We start from the raw sequence: 22,210 nt of genomic DNA, 5'->3' as shown, positions 1-22,210 counted from the left end.
CTCAATTTCTCTTTGTGTTAATGCTTTAGAACAGGGTTCCCCAACCCCTGGGCTGCGGCCTACTACCGGGCTGTGGCCCATTAGGAGCTAAGATGTGCCAGTGGCAGGTGAGCGCACATGTGCACTTTTCCACTCATGCGAGCAGTGAGCACTGATGCTCGCAGCCCCACTTTGTAAGAGCCAGATGCAGGCACTCATAGCCCCACTCACGTGAGCAGCAGGCACTGACATTGGCAGCCCCACGAGTACAAAAATATCCCCTCTCCCCCCGCCTCCCCCCTGCAAGAATTAAAATACTGTATTCCAATCAAATATATCTGAACCTCATACCATACAGTCATTCATCAGACAATATGAATATTTTCTCATCTGGAAATAACTGATTTTCATGAAATCAAAAAGATGGAATAAAAATGTGTCACTAAACATTTTCTACTGATGGATAAACACATCTCACTCTCTCCTAGTTTGTTATAAGTGAGCTAAAATTCTCAGTATGCCGAGTCTGTTACTTTAATCCTGGAGTTTAAAATTAATTTCCAGAAACTCATCACAAAGCTGTCAAAGGAATCATCAAAACTGCTACACAGAGTCCCTTGTGTCCTAAGCTCTTCATGTATAAAACAGAAGCACAAAATTGTGACGTTACTAGGTGATATTCAGTTCTGCTAAGAAAAAGAAATAGCATATAAATGTACTACCAATTTTTGTAGGGAATGTTGCCTACTTAAGTCACATAGACTTTCCAAAGAATTTAGAAATTTGTAATCTACTTTCCCTCACCTTCCTTTTGAAATAAGAAAGAAATAATTTAGCACATGCTGCATTCAGATATAGCTTTCCTTTTCCATTCAGATATAGCTTTCCATCAAGAATGTGGGCTTTCAAATTTGGGGTCTCCATTTCCGTTGTGCTTAGCTACAATAGTTATTTTTCAGGAAGATTTGTATTTGTTATAATTTCATATGGCCACCAATCCAACACACATGACTCTGGGCAGCCAACAATTAAAAATGAGTAAAATCAATAACCAAAATTATAAATTGCATAAAATAGCAGCAGAAGACTTTCACTGCATCCCACAATTGATACAACCAGGAACTGGCTCCACCCTATATTACCAGGAGTCCTGGCTTGATGGCAAAACCAGATCATTAAGGCCCCGTGAAAAGCCAGAAAACTTCAGGATGAAGTCTTTCTAGGCACGCCAGATGGCGCGCCATTGCGGACGGGACCTGGAGCATACCTTGCCTGCTGATTTAATAGAATGGGAAGATACCAATATGGAGGTTCACATCTTCCTAATTCCTACTTCATCAGAAATAACTTTGAAAATAAAGCTTGGCATGGTATCAAAATAAAGCTTGGCATGGTATCAAAGGCTGCAGTGGGTAAAATAAAATAGCTAAAAAAGCAATGCTTAACTTGTAAAACTGAGAATTCATTAATCATTCTCAAATTTCTAAAATTAAATCCTTAGAAACTTATTTAAATATTCTGAGGAATTATGAAGCATCCTGTTTTAATATCAAGTACTGATAGAAATCATTTTTAAAGCAACAGTAGTAGGTGAGGAGGCTCATGGTGCTGGAAAGGCAGGGCAGGCCCACTGAGTAGGTGCAGAGCAACAAGAGGAAGAGAACTATGAGAGAAATAAAGTCAGCTCCTTTAACAGTTCAGTGTATTTGTCTGGGCCAAAAGACGAATCAACTGCAATGATCCGGATTTTGCTTTGTCCAGATCATTAATCCCCCAAGAATGATCTGGTTGAATGTCAAAGGCTTCATTCTGTCAACAAAGCAAACTATAGTTTGACTCTGTGTCTGCTGACAGTCAAAATGTGTACTTATAGGAGGCAATCCAACTTAATTTCAAATCTGATGCATTTTTCCAGTTATGTGCATTACAATGTGTAAATGGCATGCAAGTCTTCAGCAGGCAAGTCCAAGACAACAGATTGTCTTGTGGCTTTCCACCTCCAGACAAATGAGGTTATCAACAAGAGAGGAAAGAAATTTGTTAAATTTCTGACTTTGGGCAGAGTAAAATTCCAAGTAGAAACTAGGATAATTGAAAACTCCCATTATCATTTTGGCAAGTAGACTGGTTATCTGATATAACCCCTCACATCGCTTTTATACTTTTCTTTATTTGTTCCCTTATGCATAAGAAGGAATGGCTAGTGACCAGAATGAATGCATGAGCCACAGTAATGTTTCCATGAAGTCCTAAATACGTGCACCAAGAAGACACCATTCTTCTCACAATAACTAGCCTGGTCCACACACATCCGCTTCTGACCCTTGCAAGGGTGATCCTTTCATCAACACCGACACTATTTTTTTGTTTCTCAGTGAAAAGCTTTTGGTTTTGTTGATCCACGCAGTGTTGAGAGTCCTTTCAATTATTTTGGAAAGCCTGGGGTAACTGAATTATCTCAGGAATTGTAGCTAGCTTTTCATTTTCACATGTTCAAATTGGCTGCTGGCTCCAGAGGACAAACCTATTCCTAGTTTGCCCACTGTTCTTTGCTAGATATCACCAAGTGCTCGCTCCAGCATTCCTCTTTGTGGCCCCCTTCTTATCCATCCTGGTCCCAAACATTCTGTGCCTTCCCCTCCTTGGAAATCAGCTGTTTCATGAAAAGCTCTGAGCAATCCTGGACTTTGCTTCTCCGATGTGTCTTAAGAGAAGATGTCCTCCAATTCTTTTACCTTATGCTTCATTAAAAAGACAAGTTTCCATTTGCAATAGGCACAATTAAGGTACCACTCTAGTATAAACAGTGCATTCCTGGCAGATAATCACAGAATATTCCTCATTTTCTCTGTCAGATCTCAGTTTGCCTTGTTCTTCCCCAGCAAAGTTCATTGGCTGCTGTTGCTGGCTGGCTAACTCACTCTAGTCACAAACTCCTTGTTGCCTGATCTCTTCCTAGGAATGATGCCTGAGGGGTAGCCGCTTGCTGACAAATGCAGTTCCAACCATTAGCAGTCACTTGATTACTGAGTCAGCTACATCTGTAAATTCGGACTACGTGCTCAGCAAACAAGCAATCTACCCCCGGGCCAAGAATCCACACCAGGCCACAAAATCAGCCAAATGCCCCTCTTCTACCTCAGTTCACCTTTGTAATTTGTAAGTTCCCTTACAAAATGCCTACTACGTTCCGATGTTCTCGTGACCTCTATGTTTTTACAAACTTTATACATAATGGAGAACTGAACAGAATGATAGCCATTCCATGAACCTTTGCCAGAGGGATGCTGCTTTAAAAAAGCTAGGTTGACAGATAGTTTACATGATTAAAGCAACCTCCACCCATTATTTAAACCTATCACTGTTCAATTGACAATCATATGTCCACAGATTATATGCAATTCTATTAAGTCTGAAGTGTCGGTGTATTCTATGATTATTGTTCCTATTGGTTTTATTATTTTAAAATGCTTTACTATTTTGATTGAAATATATTTTTTGAACTGTAAGCCTTCCAAAGACACTGATTGAGATAGGTTGGAAGAAAGAAAAAAAGAAAGGAATGAAAGGAAAAGAAAAAAGGACGGAAGGGAAGAAGGACTTAATTTTAAATGAAAGAGTCAAACGCATCCAAACCCCTTTGAAATAGGAGGTTTGAGGCTTGATGACATACTCAAATGTGAAAACCAAGCATCCAGGCTTTAAAAAAAACACTTTAAAGAATGTTTATACATTTGGGGACCAAGCAAGAGAGTTCTAGCCAGACTGAAAAGGCCAACATTCAAGGGGAACCTTTGGCTGTCCTTGCCATAAGTTGTGGTACTACTTCTACTGCAAGCTTGCAAACAACCTCTTAAAACCAGGAAATCTTCAACACCACCACAAATAGGTTGGTCTCTGAGGCTCTGAATTATGCTGGCACTGAAATTGATTTGAGAACATTAAATCCTCCCTGAATTTTCAAAATGGTCAATTTAAAATACAGATAGTCCTCGACTTACAACATTTTGCTTAGTGACCATTCAGTTACAATGACACTGAAAAAAGTGACTTAGGATCGTTTTTCACACTTACAATCATTACAGCATCCCCATGGTCACATGATTTACATCTGGATGCTTGACGACTGACTCACATTTATGACAGTTGCAGTTTTCTGGGGTCGTGTGATCTCGTTGCAACTTTCTGACAAACAAAGTCAATGGGGAAGCCAGGTTCACTTAACAACTGTGTTACTAATTAAACAACTGTAGTGAATCATTTAACAAATGTGGCAAGAAAAGTCGTCAAATGGAGCAAAACTCACTTAACAAATTTCTTACTGACCAACATAAATGTTGGGCTCCACTGTGGTTATAAGTTGTATAATTCAACATTTAAAAAGAATGAAGAGTATTTCTAAATCTAAAAACTGATAATAATCAGGTATGAGAAAAGCTCCAGTTTTTGGCTTCACACAATTTTGCTTCAGATTTAATGAGATTCTCCTTCATGCATCTCGGAAAAGACAAATGTGGACATTATGCAGTATTGGTCAGCCAGTTATGGACATATCAAATGAGAACACAGAAAAGCCACCTATTAGGACACACCCTCCATCATATATAATATAGTATATCAAATTGTCTAATAGACTTTCACTGTATCATGATTATACTATGGTTCATTTCTATTGGTTTCTGTGAATGTAATCAACATGGTGATACTTAAAACTAAAAATGTTTTCTTGCGCCTTTGATTGATAGAAAAAGAATATACAGAACTTGCTTTATAAACACATATTCTTCATTACTAAATCTCTACCAAAACAATAAATAAAACTAAGCTACCTTCAGAATGCTTACCTGCAGCAATCACAGGCTCTTTCATAAGTTCTTTGGTTATGGGACACAGGAATTCATCAGGAATATCTAGAGAGGCAGTTTTCATCTCATTCCTGAGCTCCTCAATGTTACGCAAAACTTTACTGCGAAGACCTAGAGATTCTGGAAAAGTCACATTAGAGACTTCAGTGATTAGATCTAACTGGAAAATAATACAAGGCAACCTACGGTTAACAAATTATGTAAAATAATTTTCTTTTTGATGTAATTCTCCTAAATATTACAAGCTAAAATCATGTCTCTCTTTTAAATTTGCAGAGAGAACACTTCAAACAATGGTTTTATGTAAAGCTATCTGTAATAGGGACAATATAAAATGAAAAAAATACATTCTTTTTTGCCTACTTACGTTTAGTTCAAGTGACAGAAAGATATTATAAACAGAAAAAAATTATAGTCAAGAAAACAAGCATGAACATGTATGGCTTGACATGGCCAAACAGTATCTCTAAATGGCCATGTTTTGTTATGCTGTTTGAAAAAAACAGATACATTTACATTGCATCAGTAATCCTGTAGTAAATAATACTGTTTTATGTTGTTTCATCTGCTGCTCGCTTATTGAATTCTAGTCAATGACTGTAATAAATATTACAAGTATCATCTTTATCTGAAGAATCAAAAGAGCTTTTTAAGCTGCCCTGGACTCCATTTTTATAAAAAACAATGTAAATTTATTTCAAATTTGGAAATGAGGATTTTTCAAGAATAAGAATTTTTTTCTTGTTTTCAAATTAATCTATCTCTACATAACATTGACACGAAATGTTGAAACAGAATGTAATATTATTAGGTAAAGTTATATAGAATAAATACTGTGCTAAAAAAAGTTGTGAGTCAACACTTTTTTCTTTCTTCCTTTGCATCTCATATTTTCTTTCCCCCTCTTTTCATTCCCTTAATTTCCTTTTTTTTATTTTTCTTTGTAATTTGTATGTTGATAAAACAATAAAAGTCAAAGATGCTCTAAGTCAGGGGAGTCAAACTCATGGCGTCACATTGTTGTCATGTGACATAGTGCGGCTTTCCCCCCTTCACTAAAAAGGGGCTGGGGTGGCCCGTGGGCCGCGAGTTGGACATCCCCGCTCTAAGTTACATAGAATAATGTTTAATCTCCTGTTGTTTAATGATAATAAAGTGCATTTCAGATTTCAGTACTGTACAATTCAAGTTTTGGAATTAGAAAAACTCAGTAAATAAGCTAACAACAGTTCTGTTCTACAGTGATCATGATGAAGAGGGCCTGCACAACTGTTTTCAATCACAGTCACAGCCTGAGTTAAACATCAGGAAGACAAATTTATATTCGATTATAGGCTGAGAAATATTGTGCGGTAAAGCAATGAAGGAATGACACACACCTGCAGGTACACCTGCCTTCTTCCTATTCAGTTAGCTTTATCAGAATTATGGAGCTCAGCAAATTCTGCTAACTAATGTATTTTACATTTTGTTTATCTACCTTTTATTGCAGATCTCATTATGATCAACTCTGCCAAGTTTCTTCTTATTTTCCTGTTTGTAACTAGTAATTAATTCTTAGGGGTGTCATTAAAAGTCCCTATACGCTGACGTATTATGTTGATATTTCCACAGAGTGCTGGTGCACTTGCGGGAGAGGTCAGCCTATCTTCAATCCCACTGATTTCAATTTTTATATAAGCCTATCATCAGCATTATGTAATTAGTCTCAACTGATAAGCTTTGGCAACTTCAGTACCCTTGAATATTCAACAAAATTCATGGAACAAAAGGGAACCATTATGAAAATTATCTGTGATTTCTATGTGTATGAAACTCACAGATAATGTTCAAATATACATATACACATACACACACACACATACACACACACACATATATATCATATATTTATTTATAGAAACTAACAATTATTTTTAAGACTTAGAAAGATCATTTGGTGAAATGGCTTTGTGGTTCTCACTAGTAGTACAATGAATAGTAAACATGAATAAAAGACTAACAAAAAGGAAGATCATTCTATTCGACATGTTATTTCTTGTTAAAGCCAAGTCTGTTATACAATCCTCATTCTCACTTGTTTGTATGATCAAATCATTGTTTGACTGTATGATTATTTCAATAAAAAAAAGAATCTGACAAGGGGTAAAATCAAGGAATAGAATGTATTTGATTATAAGAGTCAAATAATCTGTATATTTTATACGAAAAGGCACTGAAGTTCTATAACTTGCTTACGAAATCAAGTATTTAGGCCTAAAACCTGTTGCTTGGATTCTATGCCAAAAAAACTATATAAAATTATTTATTAAATGGCAATCAGTTGATAAATACATCATAGGTTCACATGAGAATGGAATGTTTTGACAACCTGGACTTGTTATTTTTCAAAATGTTCATATTGTTCTATGTAAGACAAATGCAAACATTCCTAAAACCATTAATGTTACTAATAGCTATGCTGTTTTGCATAAATTATGTTCAGAATATTCAGCTTAAAAAATATGTAAAATACTTCATTCAATGGTCTTACCTATTTTTAAATCATCAGTCAAGCTCTCTTTTGTAAGATTTAACAATTCTTTACCATCAATATTGTTTCTTTTAAAAATCTCAACTAGGTCTTGCAAGTTATGTGTTTGAAGCCAAATGGAAACATCATCTTCTGTCCAGTTATCAATAGAAATCTTTGATTCCCGTATCAGAGGACTTCCTGAGAAAAGATTAAAATGAACTCACATAGCTAAATAACACAAATTAAAAGAAACAATTAAAACATTGCTCCAAGTATAAAGGGTGGCACAAATATATCAGATTTTACATCAGATTTTAGCAAGTGCAATGTAACATAAATCTTTTTGATATGCTATATAATTAGAAGACATATATTTATTATTTTCTTTTAATGTATTGATCCTGACACATGTTCAACATATATTTCCTTGTGCTGTTAATTTTTTTTACTTTTTTTAACCTGATTAATTTTTCCATCTGTGTTTCCAAAAAAAGTACTTTTGGAAGGCTGAGAGATACTTGAGAACAGTGTTACAATTCACAAAGCCATGGGTAGCAAGGAAAGAGTGAATTGATGAGTCACTCTATCCTCTTCTTCCAATGTACAGCTTCTGGAGGATCCCATTTTCTCAACTAATGGAGAGGGACAGTCTATAGGAGCTGCAGTGGCACAGTGGTTAGAGTGCAGTACTGCTGGCTGCCTGCAATTTGGCAGTTCAAATCTCACCAGGCTCAGGCTTGACTCAGCTTTCCATCCTTCCAAGGTGGGTAAAATGAGGATCCAGATTGTTAGGCTGACTCTATAAACCACTTAGAGAGGGCTGTAAAGCACTGTAAAGCGGATATAAGTCTAAGTGCTATTGCTATAGTTAGTGCATCAAAGTCTGATGTACACAGTTCAAAATTATACAATTAAAATGTGTCTTTCCTTGAATTTTAATAGGATAGAAAACTCTTGCTGGAGACCTCTTTGAGGCCAAACAGAGACAAGAATGACTAAGCTGAATTGCCAGTCTGAAAAACAATACATTCAGATGAACGGAATAACTTGCCTTTGATTATAAGTAAAGATAGAATCATCTAGGGTGATACAAAAATTGATTGTTTCTTCTACTGAGGAAACAGACACGAGTTCTTTCTTGGGTAATTTCTTTAATGTACAAATGAGTGTCAATCCTTTTAGATCTGCCTATATACCAAAAGTAATGAGAAATTGGTAGAGCAGTAAGAATATTTTGTGGGGGAATTAATTGGTTGGGGCAGGTGAGGTGCTAGCCTCAGCCTATTTCAGATGGTTGGCTACAATAATTGCATAGTTGATTGGGTTGCTTGATTTGGCCACTAGTACAACAAACTAATATTAATTGAAAAGTATATAACAACATGATGATTTAATCCTGGATTAATATTATGAACTGACATGTGTGATTTAAGATGGTTGGATAAAAATGGAGGGCCAATTTAATCCAAAAGTACAACTGGATTTCCAACTGTATCTTTCAAAAATTATGGAATAGGAATTTTTCTTGGAAGCAAATTGATTATTTCTCATTGAGGCTTGGGATTAGATAAGGCTTCTATTTGGAGTCTTACTTGAGGCAAAAGGCAACCAAGAAAGTATTTTACATATAAAAGTATGTGGGTTTAAACTTGGATGGTAAGGATGTAAAACAAATTGATATAATGTTTATAAGGCAGGAGAAAAAAATGTTTTAGTACTGACCTGTGAAAAGTTGTTCTGATTCCAGTTCCCAGATGTGGACACATTTATCCATTGAACCGGTAGCAAATAATGGCATATCTGGTGCAAAGGTACAAGTTGTAACATATCTAGAAATAACACGTTATTTGATAAATATATGTTACGTTTCAAATGCTATCCTTAATTGAATAATAATAATAATAATAATAATAATAATAATAATAATAATAATAATAATAATATAGCAATATACTAATACATGCCAATGGCCTACCTGGTATGCTGAGTCAAAATGTGCAGGTTGCTCCCAGTGTTCTGTCCAAACCAAACAAACAAATAAAAAAATAAGGGAATTTACAACTAACTTTACACACCATTCTTACATCCAAAGAGTACAGGTGTACAGAATACATTTAGAGAGATCTATAATACAGGAAACTGAATCTATTAAAAATTGCAGTAGATCATTATCAAACATAGAGAAAAAGGTATCCCTTACTCAACTGGGCTTACAGGAAAAATATTCATGCAGAATGTCCTAAAAGGAAGCAAATGACCATCTGTCTGCAAGGAGTATAAATTCTTCCATTCCCCACTATCCTGCCAGAGCTGAAGAAGCTTTGTGGATAAGAAGTGAAATGTCTTCAAAAGGAAAAAAACAAAAGTCCAGTTGCCTCCTGAAAAAGCCCCTTTGGAACAACCAGGACCTGGGTGACTGAGAATCTCGACAAACTTTTAGCTATACAGTTTGGGATGAACACCCTTTGAATGGTGTGGGAGTAAAAATGGATTTCCAGAGGAAAGAACTGCAGACTACAGGAACACTACAGGAGCACTACTCAGGTGACCCTGAGGGGACTGATAAACCTCCAGGTGCTTCAGAGACCCTCTAAAAGGAAGCAAATGACCAGCTGTCTGCAAGGAATATAAATCCTTCCATTCCCCACCATCTAGTCAGAACTGAAGAAGCTTCTTGGATGAGAAGGGAAAGAAAAATACCCAGAAAGTCCAGTTGCCTCCTGAAAAAGCACCTTTGGGACATTCTTGCAGAATATTTTTTGAAAAAACCACTACCCAATGTTTATATATATTTTCGAAGATTATTTAGGATTATGGATTACCACATTCTTCAAAAATATTAAAAAGTAACATAAATGTGACTAGAATTCATTATGCTACCACCCAAGTTAAGTGGATAACAAATTCTGTAGTTAGCATCTTCACCACGAGATGCTACCCCTTCACAAACATTGTTCTTCCATTGAAAAAGCTATTTTTTAAAGCACTAGGGTCAGTTTATAGTTTCCAATAATAATTTTGCTCATTCCTAAGGTACCATAAAAGTCTTTCTTATTATTTTTGCAATTCATAATTTTTTCTAACACTTATCTAAAGTAAGACATTGAAGTATTATACATACAGTACTCAAATTAACCTCAAAAATACTAGAGAAATATTCCAAAATTAACTATTAAAATTTCCCATGATTGTATAAAAAACAAGCTTGCAATAAAACTTTACAAACAGATAGCAAGCACATCACCATTTGATATACCAAATAGCAAGGAAGATTCTTTGGCTTTGTAAAGACCAGTGATGGGCAGATAGCAAGTTGTATAAGCAGTTGTGTACTGTACAATATTTCATTGTATATTCACTATCACATAACTGCTTACAGAACTTGCTATCTGCTTGTTTTTACAAAGCCAAAGAATCTACCCTGCTATTGTGTATATCAAATCCCCATTTTCTATTTTTAACTTTCAAAGACATTTGGACTAACAGTGGCTAAAACTTTTGTACCATTTAAAGATAGATATATTCCTCTAAGTGACCAAAAAGTACACGGAAAAAAAATATCAGAGTCATGTTTCAGTTGAGACTGCAATCTTTTCCACATTAACAGTACATTGGATATTAAAAATGCCTTTGTCTCCTCTTCCCAAAATTTTTTCCCCATCTGCATTAGAAAGTTGCAGCCCCCTAAATCAATTTTGGTAAATGGCTGATGAAATTTATCCGCTGGCAGATAGTTGATCTTGGATATAATCCATCTTCTTATTTCATTTTTAATTAAAGTTATAATTTTTAATGAAGTAGAACATTTTCTGGTTGTCAAGAAGGGAAACTTTTTCTCTACACCCTGTAAACTACTTGGAACTGTAATGCGAACAAGTGACATATAAATATTCTAAATATTTTTTTACAAATAATTCTGTGGAATAATAGATTCAAAGGGAAAAAAAGGCTAAAGCAAATACCTGGCCTACATAGCTTATCATGAAACACACTAGTTTGGCATTTGTAAATGATAGGAGTCAAGTTCCTAACGGCAACTTTCAACTCTCAGAAAGTATTTATCTTTTTTTTTTAATTACTAAATTTCTCTGCTGTTTTATGTTTCCATGAACTTACTCAAGAAGCTAAGTTCATATAAATCCGTCCTTCCAGTCCACAGAAGAGGGTCAAAAAGGAAAGGAAAAATACAGAAGACAAGTGACTGGCAATGAAAATAATGATAGTGGAAGATATTTAATTTCTGTAACTCTGATCTATATTTTCTGATGGATTGCTGAGACAAGACATAGTACAATGATTAAGAAAACCCAAAACATGAAACTGATCAGAGGGCTTAAAACTGCATTTTTTTCTTTTCTTTCAGACATAAAAACCTGAAACCAGGACTTATTCACCGTAGAAAGAAATGTAAATGACAATGTAATGGGGGCAGATAAAATCTACACCTGAAAAATCAGGAACAATATTGATTCATAAAGTTCACTGTTTGTATGCTACTTAAAAAACATGAATTAAACAATATGAGTTTGGATACTTATTATAGGATGGTTTAGTTGCCCAACTCCTATAAAAGTGTGGGGGACTTATGACTAGGCTTACAAGTATAGAAAACTTTTGCTGAACTTTTTACAATTTAAAATAGAATAAAATAAAAATAAGAGTTACCAAATAAGCAATTTTTGCAATGCCTACTAACAGAATGTTAATATATTGTTATCCTTGTATAATGAGGGCTTTCCCTCTTAAATACTTAAATACTTACAGTTTCAAAAATCATTACAGTTTTGTCCACAGACCTATCAAGGAAAAAAGATGATATATCATAACTGCATCAGTACTCATCCTTGAGTAGTTAAAAAAAGGTTTCAATCATACAAGAATCATAATAATATTACAGCAAACAGTGAGCAAAAAGCTCAGTACTAGAGTGCAGTGATTATTATGAATAGTTAACTTTCCAATAACCTTCTTTGCAACTCAAAGGGAATGAAAAGAAATCCAGAAGAATTAGAACCACCAAAATAATATGTTGAATATTTTAAAAGCTGAGAATCCAATAATTAAGAATTATCTCTTCTCTAAGAAGTAATATATACTTCTTAAATGATTTTGCTTGTTGGCTTTGATTTGTATTCTGTGTACAGGTAGTCATCGATTTATGACCAGTCGCTTAGTGAACATTTGAAGTTATTATGGAGCCCTACTTACAACCTAAAATTGCAACAGCCCCCATTGTGATTACATTTTGGGTGCAATTTTCGATGTTTCTCCCCCCCCAACCCCCCTGGGCATTTTCTTCAGGAAAACTGCCTATTGCAGACAATGGATTCACTTAATGGCTGCTGTGCTCATTTAGTTGTGGTGACTCACTTAATGACTGCTGCAAGAAAGGTTGAAAAATCAGACATCTGCTTAACAACCAGCATGACTTATGATCATAATTCCAGACTCAATTACAGTCATAACTCAAGGACTACCTGTAGTTCTGATCCACTGCTTGGTTGAACAAAAGTAGTATTAGGGCTGCCGTGCTCCATAACCTTGAAATGCACTATATTAATGTAGAATAACCCTTTCTTCAAAAGCAATTGACATTTGAGTAGGAACATTCTTTTGATATTGCATCTTAAATGTATGATTGTTTATATTTACTTTCTGTTGCAAAAACATATGTTTTGCAAATGTATTTAATGGAAGCATGCCATCTTTTAAAAAAAAATATTTATTTTTTTCAATACACATAAAAAGTTTGATGATCGGTACAGAACTTGCAAATATATTTTTCCTTACATATTTTTTTTAAAATGTGGGAGATTGGTCTATAATGATTTTGAGTTAATTACAAATGCTCAACACTGTTTTCAAACAGCCTTCTCTTAAAATGATTCATGAGCTAAGATGGATATAATGTGATGCTCAGTATTGTCAATGGCATCATAGCACTTATCAATTTAGAAATAAGGTAAATAAAGGTCTATCTTTATAAAACACAGAACTGGGAAAAACTAAGAACCAACTGAGCAAACCAACTACAGAAGTAAAACATATACATTAAACAAAGATTCTTACCCAGTAACTAAAACCTGCCCATTGGAGGAAAAAGCACAAGCCAGAACGGGGGCAGTATGTCCACTTAAGGTACATCTACATCTCAGGTCAAATCCTAAACATTGAAAGGTGAACAAACATTTAATGAAAATATTTTTTTTATCAAATTACAACCTTGTCACCTTTGAATAGAAAGTAAAATATACTGCACAATGCAGTATCTAGGTTGTATTTTGTGTTGTAAATCTGGCTGCTCTTTAATTTTCTAGTTCTGTATTCCATGAAAGCAAGGAGAGTAGGATAGAAAGGAAGGCTTTTTTAAAAATGCTATTTTCATAACAAAATTTTCTCCGCCCACCCCCCTACCCCCAAATGTGCTTTGGAAGCTCTTTAGAGTCAATTCTGGGGCCAAAATAGGGGATATTTTGATTTGACAGAGCCATACCTCACTGGGTATTATTAATGAATGCATGTTAATGAATTCATATTCATATTAATGAATGAAAAATATAACTTTTAACCCTCATTCTAATATCAATCAAAATTATGAACAATAATTACATGAAAAAGCTGCACACTCTCTTAAGAATGATTACTTTCTTTACCTTTCTCTCTCTGTTGTTAGTGTTTTTATTGATTTATTGTAATATGTTACTTTACTGTATCATCAATTATTTTCTTTATTTTTTATACAATTGTCAAAAAGGATTATTCAGTTGTTCAGTAAGATACTTTTTTTGTCTTATGGGTTAGTTTATTGTTTGAACAAGACCTAATTAAAAATCCAAGCAGTGGAAAGGCAAGTAATTTTTTTTTAAAGAATAAGCATTTTTAAATTCAAGATACCTGTAGAATCAGAAGATGAAATGAGCCAGATCTTACTTATGCCATCCTGACCAGAAGATGCCATTCTGAAATAATCAGCATCTTGCTTATCTAATAAAAAAGATATATTCAGAAATGCATGAGAAATGCATGAGGAACATAGCAAAATAAGGTTTTCTATTTTTTTCAATATCCTCTTCTAGTAAACTAAGCATAATTAGAAGTTTGCTGCGCACAACTCACAAATCTGGTGGACTAAATGTAGTCCTTGTCTTATGACCAGAATTGTGACCAAAATTTCTGTTGCTAAGCAAAGCGGTAAATAAATGAGGAATGGCTGAATTTATTACTTTTTCTTGCCACATTTGTTAAGTAAGTAACCAGAATTGTTAAGTGAATCATGTGATCATTAAACAAATTCAGTTTCCCCCATTGATTTTGCATGTCAGAAGCCAGCTGGGAAAGCTTCAAATCAATTACTCCGGGATGATGTAACCGTCATAAATACATGTCAGTTGCTAAGCGCCCAAATTTTGATCACATGACTATGGGGACAGTTGTCAGTGCAAGGACTGATTATAAATCACCTTTTTCTCTGCTACTGCAACTTCAAGCGGGGGCTAAACAAATGGTGGAAAGTTGAAGACTAGCTATATCTAGTTTGTTTTGTGTTGTAAATCAGACGGTTCTTGAATTTAGCAGCAGCACGGAAGCAATAAAAATATGCTAGAATGGAAAGATTTTTTCCATAACATAACAATTGTTCTATGTAACCCCTCCAATTCACACACGTTTAGTATAACATAAGGAATCCCAAATAGACAAGGATAAATGGACATCTTTCATTCTAATTTTAACAATAACTTAAAAATATTGTATATATTTTAGAAGGGCTTAATTTGATATATGGATGTTGACATTTTTCCTATGATACTGGAATTTGAAATCATAACACTAGCTGAACTGAGCATAGAATATTCAATTAGAAGCCAATTAGCAATTCTAAAAACATGTTTATTAGGAAAAAATAAAAAAATGAAATTAATTGCTTTGAATTTGACAACATCTTTCATATGAAGAAGTTAAAGTTATTGTCCTTTTAAAGTGTGTTCAGTGAAAGCAAAGCAGCATTATGTACGATTGTTGCCTTGAATTACTTATAAAGTAAAACAGTGAGATAAAATCAAATAAAAATCATAAGTAATTTCGCATGATTTTAATTGCAGCCAAAATTCTTTTCTACTTGAAGCACTTTCTAAGTGAAAGTAGAATATGATAAACTTTTTACACAATACAATCCTCTGCATATCTACTAAGAATTAACTCCTACTGTGATCAATAGGGCTTACCCCCAGTAAATATCTTTAAGATCAGTCTATATGCCCTACATACTGCAAAAGAGACAGATCACTAGACAGGAAATATTACTTAAGGGGAAAAAGGTGGTTTTAGATCCATTACATTGGAATTAAATTAAAGAGAAACTTCAAAAGGAATTTATATTCATCAATTATAGATACTAAGGACAAGAATACAAATAAAAGTTAAGGCTGGAACCGACAAGATATTTTTAAAAAGATGTATTTAAGCAGTAAATTATCTCACCAGAATGTGCCCTTGAAGAAAAGTCACAGCAGGTAACACCAAGGTCATGAGCTTTCTCATTATATAAGCACTTCATTTTGTCATCCCAGAAAGTTAGATCTCCACAGGATGATCCCGTCACAAAGAAGCGTCCATTAGGAGCAAATGCACAAGCTACCAATGATCCATCTTTAACATTACCAGATCTAAAAAGCAAGAACAAATTAATTTGGTAGTTAAAACCCTGTTACATGTTTGGGGGAAACAAATTAAATCTAAAAGAATATTTCAAACTAATCTTTGATGTAACAAACAGAGCAATTATCTAAGCTATAAATATATTGCAACATTTTAATTTGTGTAATTATAAAATATCAAGACATTGTGAATCCCTTGTCAAGGCCAGGGCTATATTTAAAAGGCCTCGTTGAAATTTAGGAAACTACTTATACTCCTTTTTTTGCTCCATTTTGTATTATGTGTAAATTCTAAATTATGTTAAATCTTAATTATAATTATTTAAAGTAAGCAAGAATCATTAACTTAATTTGTAATTGGTTTATTCTAAGATATTCCAGGATTCACATAATAGGTAAATTAATTTCGTAGAAACAAAAAATACAGGATACTGCAGTCGCACCTAAGGAAAAGAGGGCTAGAGTCACAGTTTAGCACTATGTCCAGTCAGTTGACTGATTCACATGAATGCAACACAAAAAAATTAATCATTCTTATTGAAATATTTTATGCCTAAAATAATAATTATGCAGACATAAAACTGCATTGTTTCATACTTAATAGAGTGGTTTTAAACATGATACTGTACAGAAGGACATGCCATTTTAAAAAAACAACAGAAACAAATACTTGAATTTCAAGAATTCTCTTCAATCCATTGAAATCCAAGGAACAAGTTTGCCCTGACTTCCACAGAAGCAGTCCTAACTTTATCATTAAATGAGACAGCCTGATCAGCCATTCCCAAGTGGTACCATCAACACTTATTGGACCTAAAACTCTCTTGAGGTCTAGTTCACAAGGCTAAGACCTGGGATGGGATCCTATCGGCATAACAACCAGTTCGATGAGTGCACGCTGTGCGCACCTGTGCAATACTTGCAAAACAACTTCTCCTGCAAGCAATCACCATCTCCTGCTGATGTACGGCACTTAGCTGTGCTGCGCAAAGCAACTAAGGACAGCCTAGAGCCTGAGCAGGCAAGTGGGCCCAACCAAAGAAAAGAAGATCTTCGGAGAGAACGGTTTGGTGTCAGCTGCTCTTCGGAGCTACCAGTTCTATAGAACCGGGCCAAACCGGTAGAATCACACCCCTGGCTAAGACAGCTATTGGAGTAGAAATGGGAATGCAACTTCTTAGATTATATTAAGCATGAGATACAAATAAAGCTAGACTTAATTCTACAATTTCTAACAGCCTCAGCTTTGATATACTCACCGATACAATTTTAGCGTCTGAACATTCCACACATTTATACTTCCATCAGCTGCTCCTGAAACTAAATATGTAGAATCAGGGGAAAATCGACAAATTCTTAGAGGGTTTCTACAGGGATGCTCCAACACTGCCACCTTCAACCCATCTTGAGTATTCCACAAAATTGTGTTGCCGTCTGTAGAACATGAAGCCAAAATGTGTCCCGAAGTAGAGAAGCAACAGCAATGGACAGCGTAAGTGTGGCCTTTCAGTGGTGAGTAAGAAACCTCACCAAAATTGTTTAACGAATACAGACGGACTGTTTTGTCCAAGGAACATGTAGCCAAATAGGAAGAAGAGAAGGCACAATAGTTGACATCATCTTTGTGGTCTGCCAAAGTGCAAATTAATTTAACCATTTGGTGATGTAAAGTTACCTGAAATAAAGAGAACCAAAAATCAAGATGATTCGTAATTTCTGGATTAAGTTACACTCCATTGAACATTCTACTAAGAAAGCCGATTTATCATTACCAAAATATTGGTCCTCACAAAAAATGCTTTGTCACTAGTTTTAAATCAGAATAAAGGTAAAAAGCTAAACCCAAAATAATAAACCATAATTTGTGGATTACGTTGCATACTTATAGAGACCTTACATCCATTATTCTTTATTTTAGAAAGCCGTCCTTTAAATTTAATTCTTTGCTTGGTTTCGCTCTTGAATTGCCCTTTGAAAAACAAAGTTTTAAACATAATTATTATTATTTTTGTTCTTCTTATAAACCTCTTTCAGATTTTCCCTTTTTTTCAGGCTGGTCTTTTTTCCCCCAAGGACACATGGGCGCTGCAGGTCTCCTATTAATCAGGCACACTGGAAATAAATGCCTATTTGGATTTTGTTTGACACAGCCTCCAACAACGTCAGAATAATTTCCTGAAGTCCCTAACACTTAAATCTTGTCTGCTTCATGTTCGAGAGACGTACTTGGAAACATTTTTAAGGCAAAAGTCCCATCCTTTCAAAGACTTAAGACTCAAACTAAGAGATTCTCTTCCCCGTTTCCTCTTTCCAGAAGAAGGCGGGAGAACCCCAGAATAAAGCGGTTATGACAGGCACACAGGGGACCACCCACCACCGGAGGGCGCTCTCGTTCTAACGGCCCCGAAGCGGACCCCAGCACTCGCAATCCGGGAGGGGGGCGGGAAACCCTCCCTCCACTCTATTCCTACCTCTACCTTCGGGAATTCGCCCGTTCTGTCGGCCAGGAACTGAGGGAGGCGCGCGGCACGAGGACACCCGACCTGTCAGAAGCAAAACAAGATCACGTGGCCGCGCCCATTGCTCTCTCTCTCTCTCTCTCTCTCAAACTCTCTCTCTCTCTCCGGAAGGGAAAGATGGAAGGGCCGTACGGTTAAAAACCGGCCGAACCTGTGCTCACGTGACCGTCTCTTAAGAACGCGGAAGCAAAATAAGGGAGGGGGCGCGTGTTGGTGGCGTGACGTCACCATGCTAAACAAGGTCTGGAGTCTCCGTTCCGGTTTTCTCCGATCCTATGCATTGGCAAAGGCGGAAACTGCATTTAAGACCAAAATGGGGGGAAAAAAGGGTTGCGAGCCGTAATAGTCCAACAAATGTGACCGGATTAAAGAATAATGGGTCTTTTGCAGACTTGCCTTGAACTTAAACCCCTTAAAAATAATCGCTGCGACTTACAGGTGTGTTGGAAGAAATTGCACTTGGTCAACTGTTCAATTTCCAGATTTTTCAACTGGCAGACGTTCAACAGTCCCCCATCTAAATTTCAAGATTGTAATGATTGCAACATAAACAAGTAATTGAAGCTTTAATCTTTAACCTGGGTTGCCAGATCCAAGTATTCCTGACATAACACAGGAAGACAGTCATTTGTCTAGAAGTGGGTGTGAGTGCCGGTGTGTTACCAATCATATCCACAGATGTCAGGTGTGGTGGCTTTGAATGCACTAATTCTTTCTAGGCAAATGCAGTAGATAGAATGTAATTTGCCTACTATTTTAATAAATGGTGCTGCTATAAATAGCTCCTGATAGTTAATAATAGCTTTAAGAGGTTGAATCCAATTATGTATAATTTACTGATACTCAGAATAATCAGGAATGTAAAGATTTTAAATGTTTAGTCAAATGTGAGTTCCAATCAGAATTTTTAAATTTTTAAACATTTGATGGGATTAAGATATGTTAGATTTAATGTCACTTGAACAAGCAATAATCCATAAAGTTGATAAATGACTGCTGTCTTTTACTGAATCATTCCGAAGGAGTTCTTAAGGAAACATCCTGTCTCAGAGGTGAATCAGATATAATTTTAAGGTGTTTGGATCAGTGGCCATTACCTGATAGGAAACTCCATAGTATAACTATGTGTGGTATGAAGTGCTTCCTTTTATGTGTCCTGGATCCCAGACTATTCATCTTCATTGGATGACTGCAAAAGTGGGAGGGGAGGAGAGCTAAAATAAAATTTCAGATGTGTTGTTTATTATTTTTCCTGCTTTGTTAGGACTTACCGGGACGTCATCTTCCGAGTCAGTCTCGCTCTCGTCGAGGGGAGTCGGAGGTCCCAGCTCCTCTCCCGCCGGAGGAGCGACCTCTACAACCTCCCCTACCTTTAGCCTGGTTTCGCGAGGCTTGGCTGGGGTTTTTTCGGGCTTCCTCCCTGGGCCCCGCACTCCCTTTGGATCCAGCTTGACCCAGCAATCTGCATTCCGGTGGCCCTCCTTCCCGCAACGAAAACAGGCAGTGGATTTGGCTCTTGCCATCACTCCTCCCTTCCGAGGGTTTGGGGCCTCTCGGGGACGTGGGGGGAGCGGTTTGCTCCATACGGGGCCTCCTCTGCGTCTGCTCCGGGTTAGATCTATTTCCACTTCTTCCGCTAGCAAGTACCACAGCTGCAGGTCATATGGATCCCTTCTGGAGATGCACATGTGGTATATATCTTCATTTAAGCCATCTTTGTAGGCTTCTATCAGGGCCCCCTGGGACCAGCCTCGGATGTAGTATGCCAGCTGTCTGAACTCTTGGGTGTAGTCAGCAACTGATCTCCCCCCTTGAGTTATGGTTTTCATTCTGATCCTGGCCTTTCTCTCCGCTAGAGGGTCCTCAAACCTCCTCCTCAATGCAGTCATGAAAACATTGAGGTTCCGCAGTTGGGGGGAGTTATCATTATACAAAGTCACCATCCAGTCTGCTGCCATCCCCTCCAGGGTTCTGGTAACACATCTCACTTTGGCTGCTTCAGAGGTGAAATCCCTTTCATATTCTGCCATATAGCTCCCGACTTGTACCAGGAAAAAACCCAAATCCTTGGGATTTCCTCCAAACTTCACATCTAACGGGGGCAGGTTATGTCTTCCAGGGATCACACCTATTGCTGGGGCCCCCCGGGCAGCAGCTGGCTGCTGCGCTGGCGTAGGCTGGGCTAGGGGGGTGGGGGCAGCCCGACTTCCCCAGGCTGAACTCGCTCCCCCTTCCCCCTCATACCTTGGAGCTATGCCGGACTTCTCAGAAGCATCCTTAAGGAATTGCCCGGCTTGATCCAGCCTGAATTCCATCTCCTCCCTCTCTTGCCACAGCCGTTCCCTTGCACCTCTCTGACTTACAGTGATCCCAGGAGGGGGAGGGGGTCTTTGGGATCCCTCCATCCAACACCTAACGACCATCTGGGCCTCTCAGCTGGGGTTTCTTCCAGAGTAAGGTCGGCCAGCAGGTCGGCAGCTGGCATCTCTGGTAGCAGCATTGGCTGCCCCCCTGCAGCTCCCTGGTTGTCTTCATCGCTGGCTGGAGATGACATGATGTGAAACCCCCTCGGAAGAAAAGTTGATATTTTCTCCGGGTGGGCTGATGGGGAGATTCGGAATAATGTCAGTGCGAGCTCCCTTCAAGATCCAAGAAAGAAATACTCAGACTCCATGGATTAGAGCAAAGTTATCCTTTTACTGGAAATCAAAGTGGAAGCTACAGATTGAATTCCGAATCTGAGGAATTGGCGCGCAGATCACATATACAAAGGAATGGAATTGTTCCCACCCCCCAAAGTCCAAAGATTCTTCCAATTAAAAGTTCTGAATATGATCATGTGGGCATCTTCAGGTGGTGATGAGGCCTCTGTCCGTTGACCTTGACATATTTTGATAAAACTTCGCAGCTGCGCAAAGGGGATAGAAGCTAGCAAGGAAATGGAAAGTTAAAGACAAGAATTCATACACCCCCCTCCCCTTGCTTACCCACAATAATGGAATGCAAAACACCTCCAGCTCTCTTCCCCTCCAAGTCCCCCCTCCCCGCCGTTGCTAATGACAGCCGAAAGAAATAAGCATGGCAGCAGAGAAGATGCAGCAGATAGGATGCAGAAGATATCTTGAGGCTGACATTTTCTTTGGATGGTAATGCTATTTGTATTGCTTTAGAAATATTTATTCTTTATAATTTTATTGCTTTTAAGTGTAGAAAGTCAACACCCACTCCCTCCTGGAAGAATGAAATATTTTGAGGAGTATTTTAAAAAGGCAGAATATTATGTTTACCCAAAGGGAGAAATGGAGAAACATGTTTTTTTTTAGAGGCAGAAAGCAACCCCCACTTTTCTTAGTAGCCCACAGCAGATGTCAGCACTTAAGAGATAAAGAGCTTATTGAAAAAAGCCAAGTATCTAGATAGCTCTATCCATAGGCAAAGCAAATACTATAGGCAGAAATCCATTCAAGTCAGGATATTTTGAAACTCCCTGCAGCAAAGTCTGAACAAAGGTAGGATTAGCCCTCAGCCACAATAGGAATTGCCCAACAACCTTTCAGTTGCACCACCCCCAGCAAACTTCAACCAAATCTGGGAACTCAGACAAACACCTAGGATTTGCATTTCCCCTTTTGCCTATGGAGCCAGCCAGAAACCCTACAGAACCACTACATATCCCCT

General features: G+C 37.1%; 1 protein-coding gene across 7 annotated transcripts in view; it reads right to left on the bottom strand.

The window, feature by feature from the left end:
• Positions 1–19,141, bottom strand: part of WDSUB1 (WD repeat, sterile alpha motif and U-box domain containing 1) — a 39,438-nt gene extending 20,297 nt beyond the window's left edge. For 2 of the 7 annotated variants that reach the window (XM_087920158.1, XM_087920160.1), the window contains exons 1-10: positions 18,474–18,691; positions 17,273–17,688; positions 15,838–16,022; positions 14,254–14,343; positions 13,429–13,522; positions 12,122–12,155; positions 9,335–9,375; positions 9,082–9,188; positions 7,378–7,557; positions 4,824–4,964 (exon numbers count right to left, since the gene is read on the bottom strand). In XM_087920158.1, the coding sequence (XP_087776284.1) occupies positions 4,824–4,964; positions 7,378–7,557; positions 9,082–9,188; positions 9,335–9,375; positions 12,122–12,155; positions 13,429–13,522; positions 14,254–14,343; positions 15,838–16,022; positions 17,273–17,670 (1,270 nt within the window). In that variant the 5' untranslated portion in view covers positions 17,671–17,688; positions 18,474–18,691. Of the gene's footprint in view, positions 1–4,823; positions 4,965–7,377; positions 7,558–9,081; positions 9,189–9,334; positions 9,376–12,121; positions 12,156–13,428; positions 13,523–14,253; positions 14,344–15,837; positions 16,023–17,272; positions 17,689–18,473; positions 18,692–18,968 lie in introns of those variants that run through there. The other 5 variants (XM_087920159.1, XM_026697184.2, XM_087920162.1 and 2 more) reach the window with 5 other exon arrangements.
• Positions 19,142–22,210: the final 3,069 nt, after the last annotated feature.

The sequence above is a fragment of the Pseudonaja textilis genome, chromosome 1, assembly GCF_049901715.1.
Source record: "Pseudonaja textilis isolate UNSWEBS1 chromosome 1, rPseTex1.2, whole genome shotgun sequence".
Classification (NCBI taxonomy): domain Eukaryota; kingdom Metazoa; phylum Chordata; class Lepidosauria; order Squamata; family Elapidae; genus Pseudonaja; species Pseudonaja textilis.
This window is presented reverse-complemented; position numbering and strand designations above follow the sequence as displayed.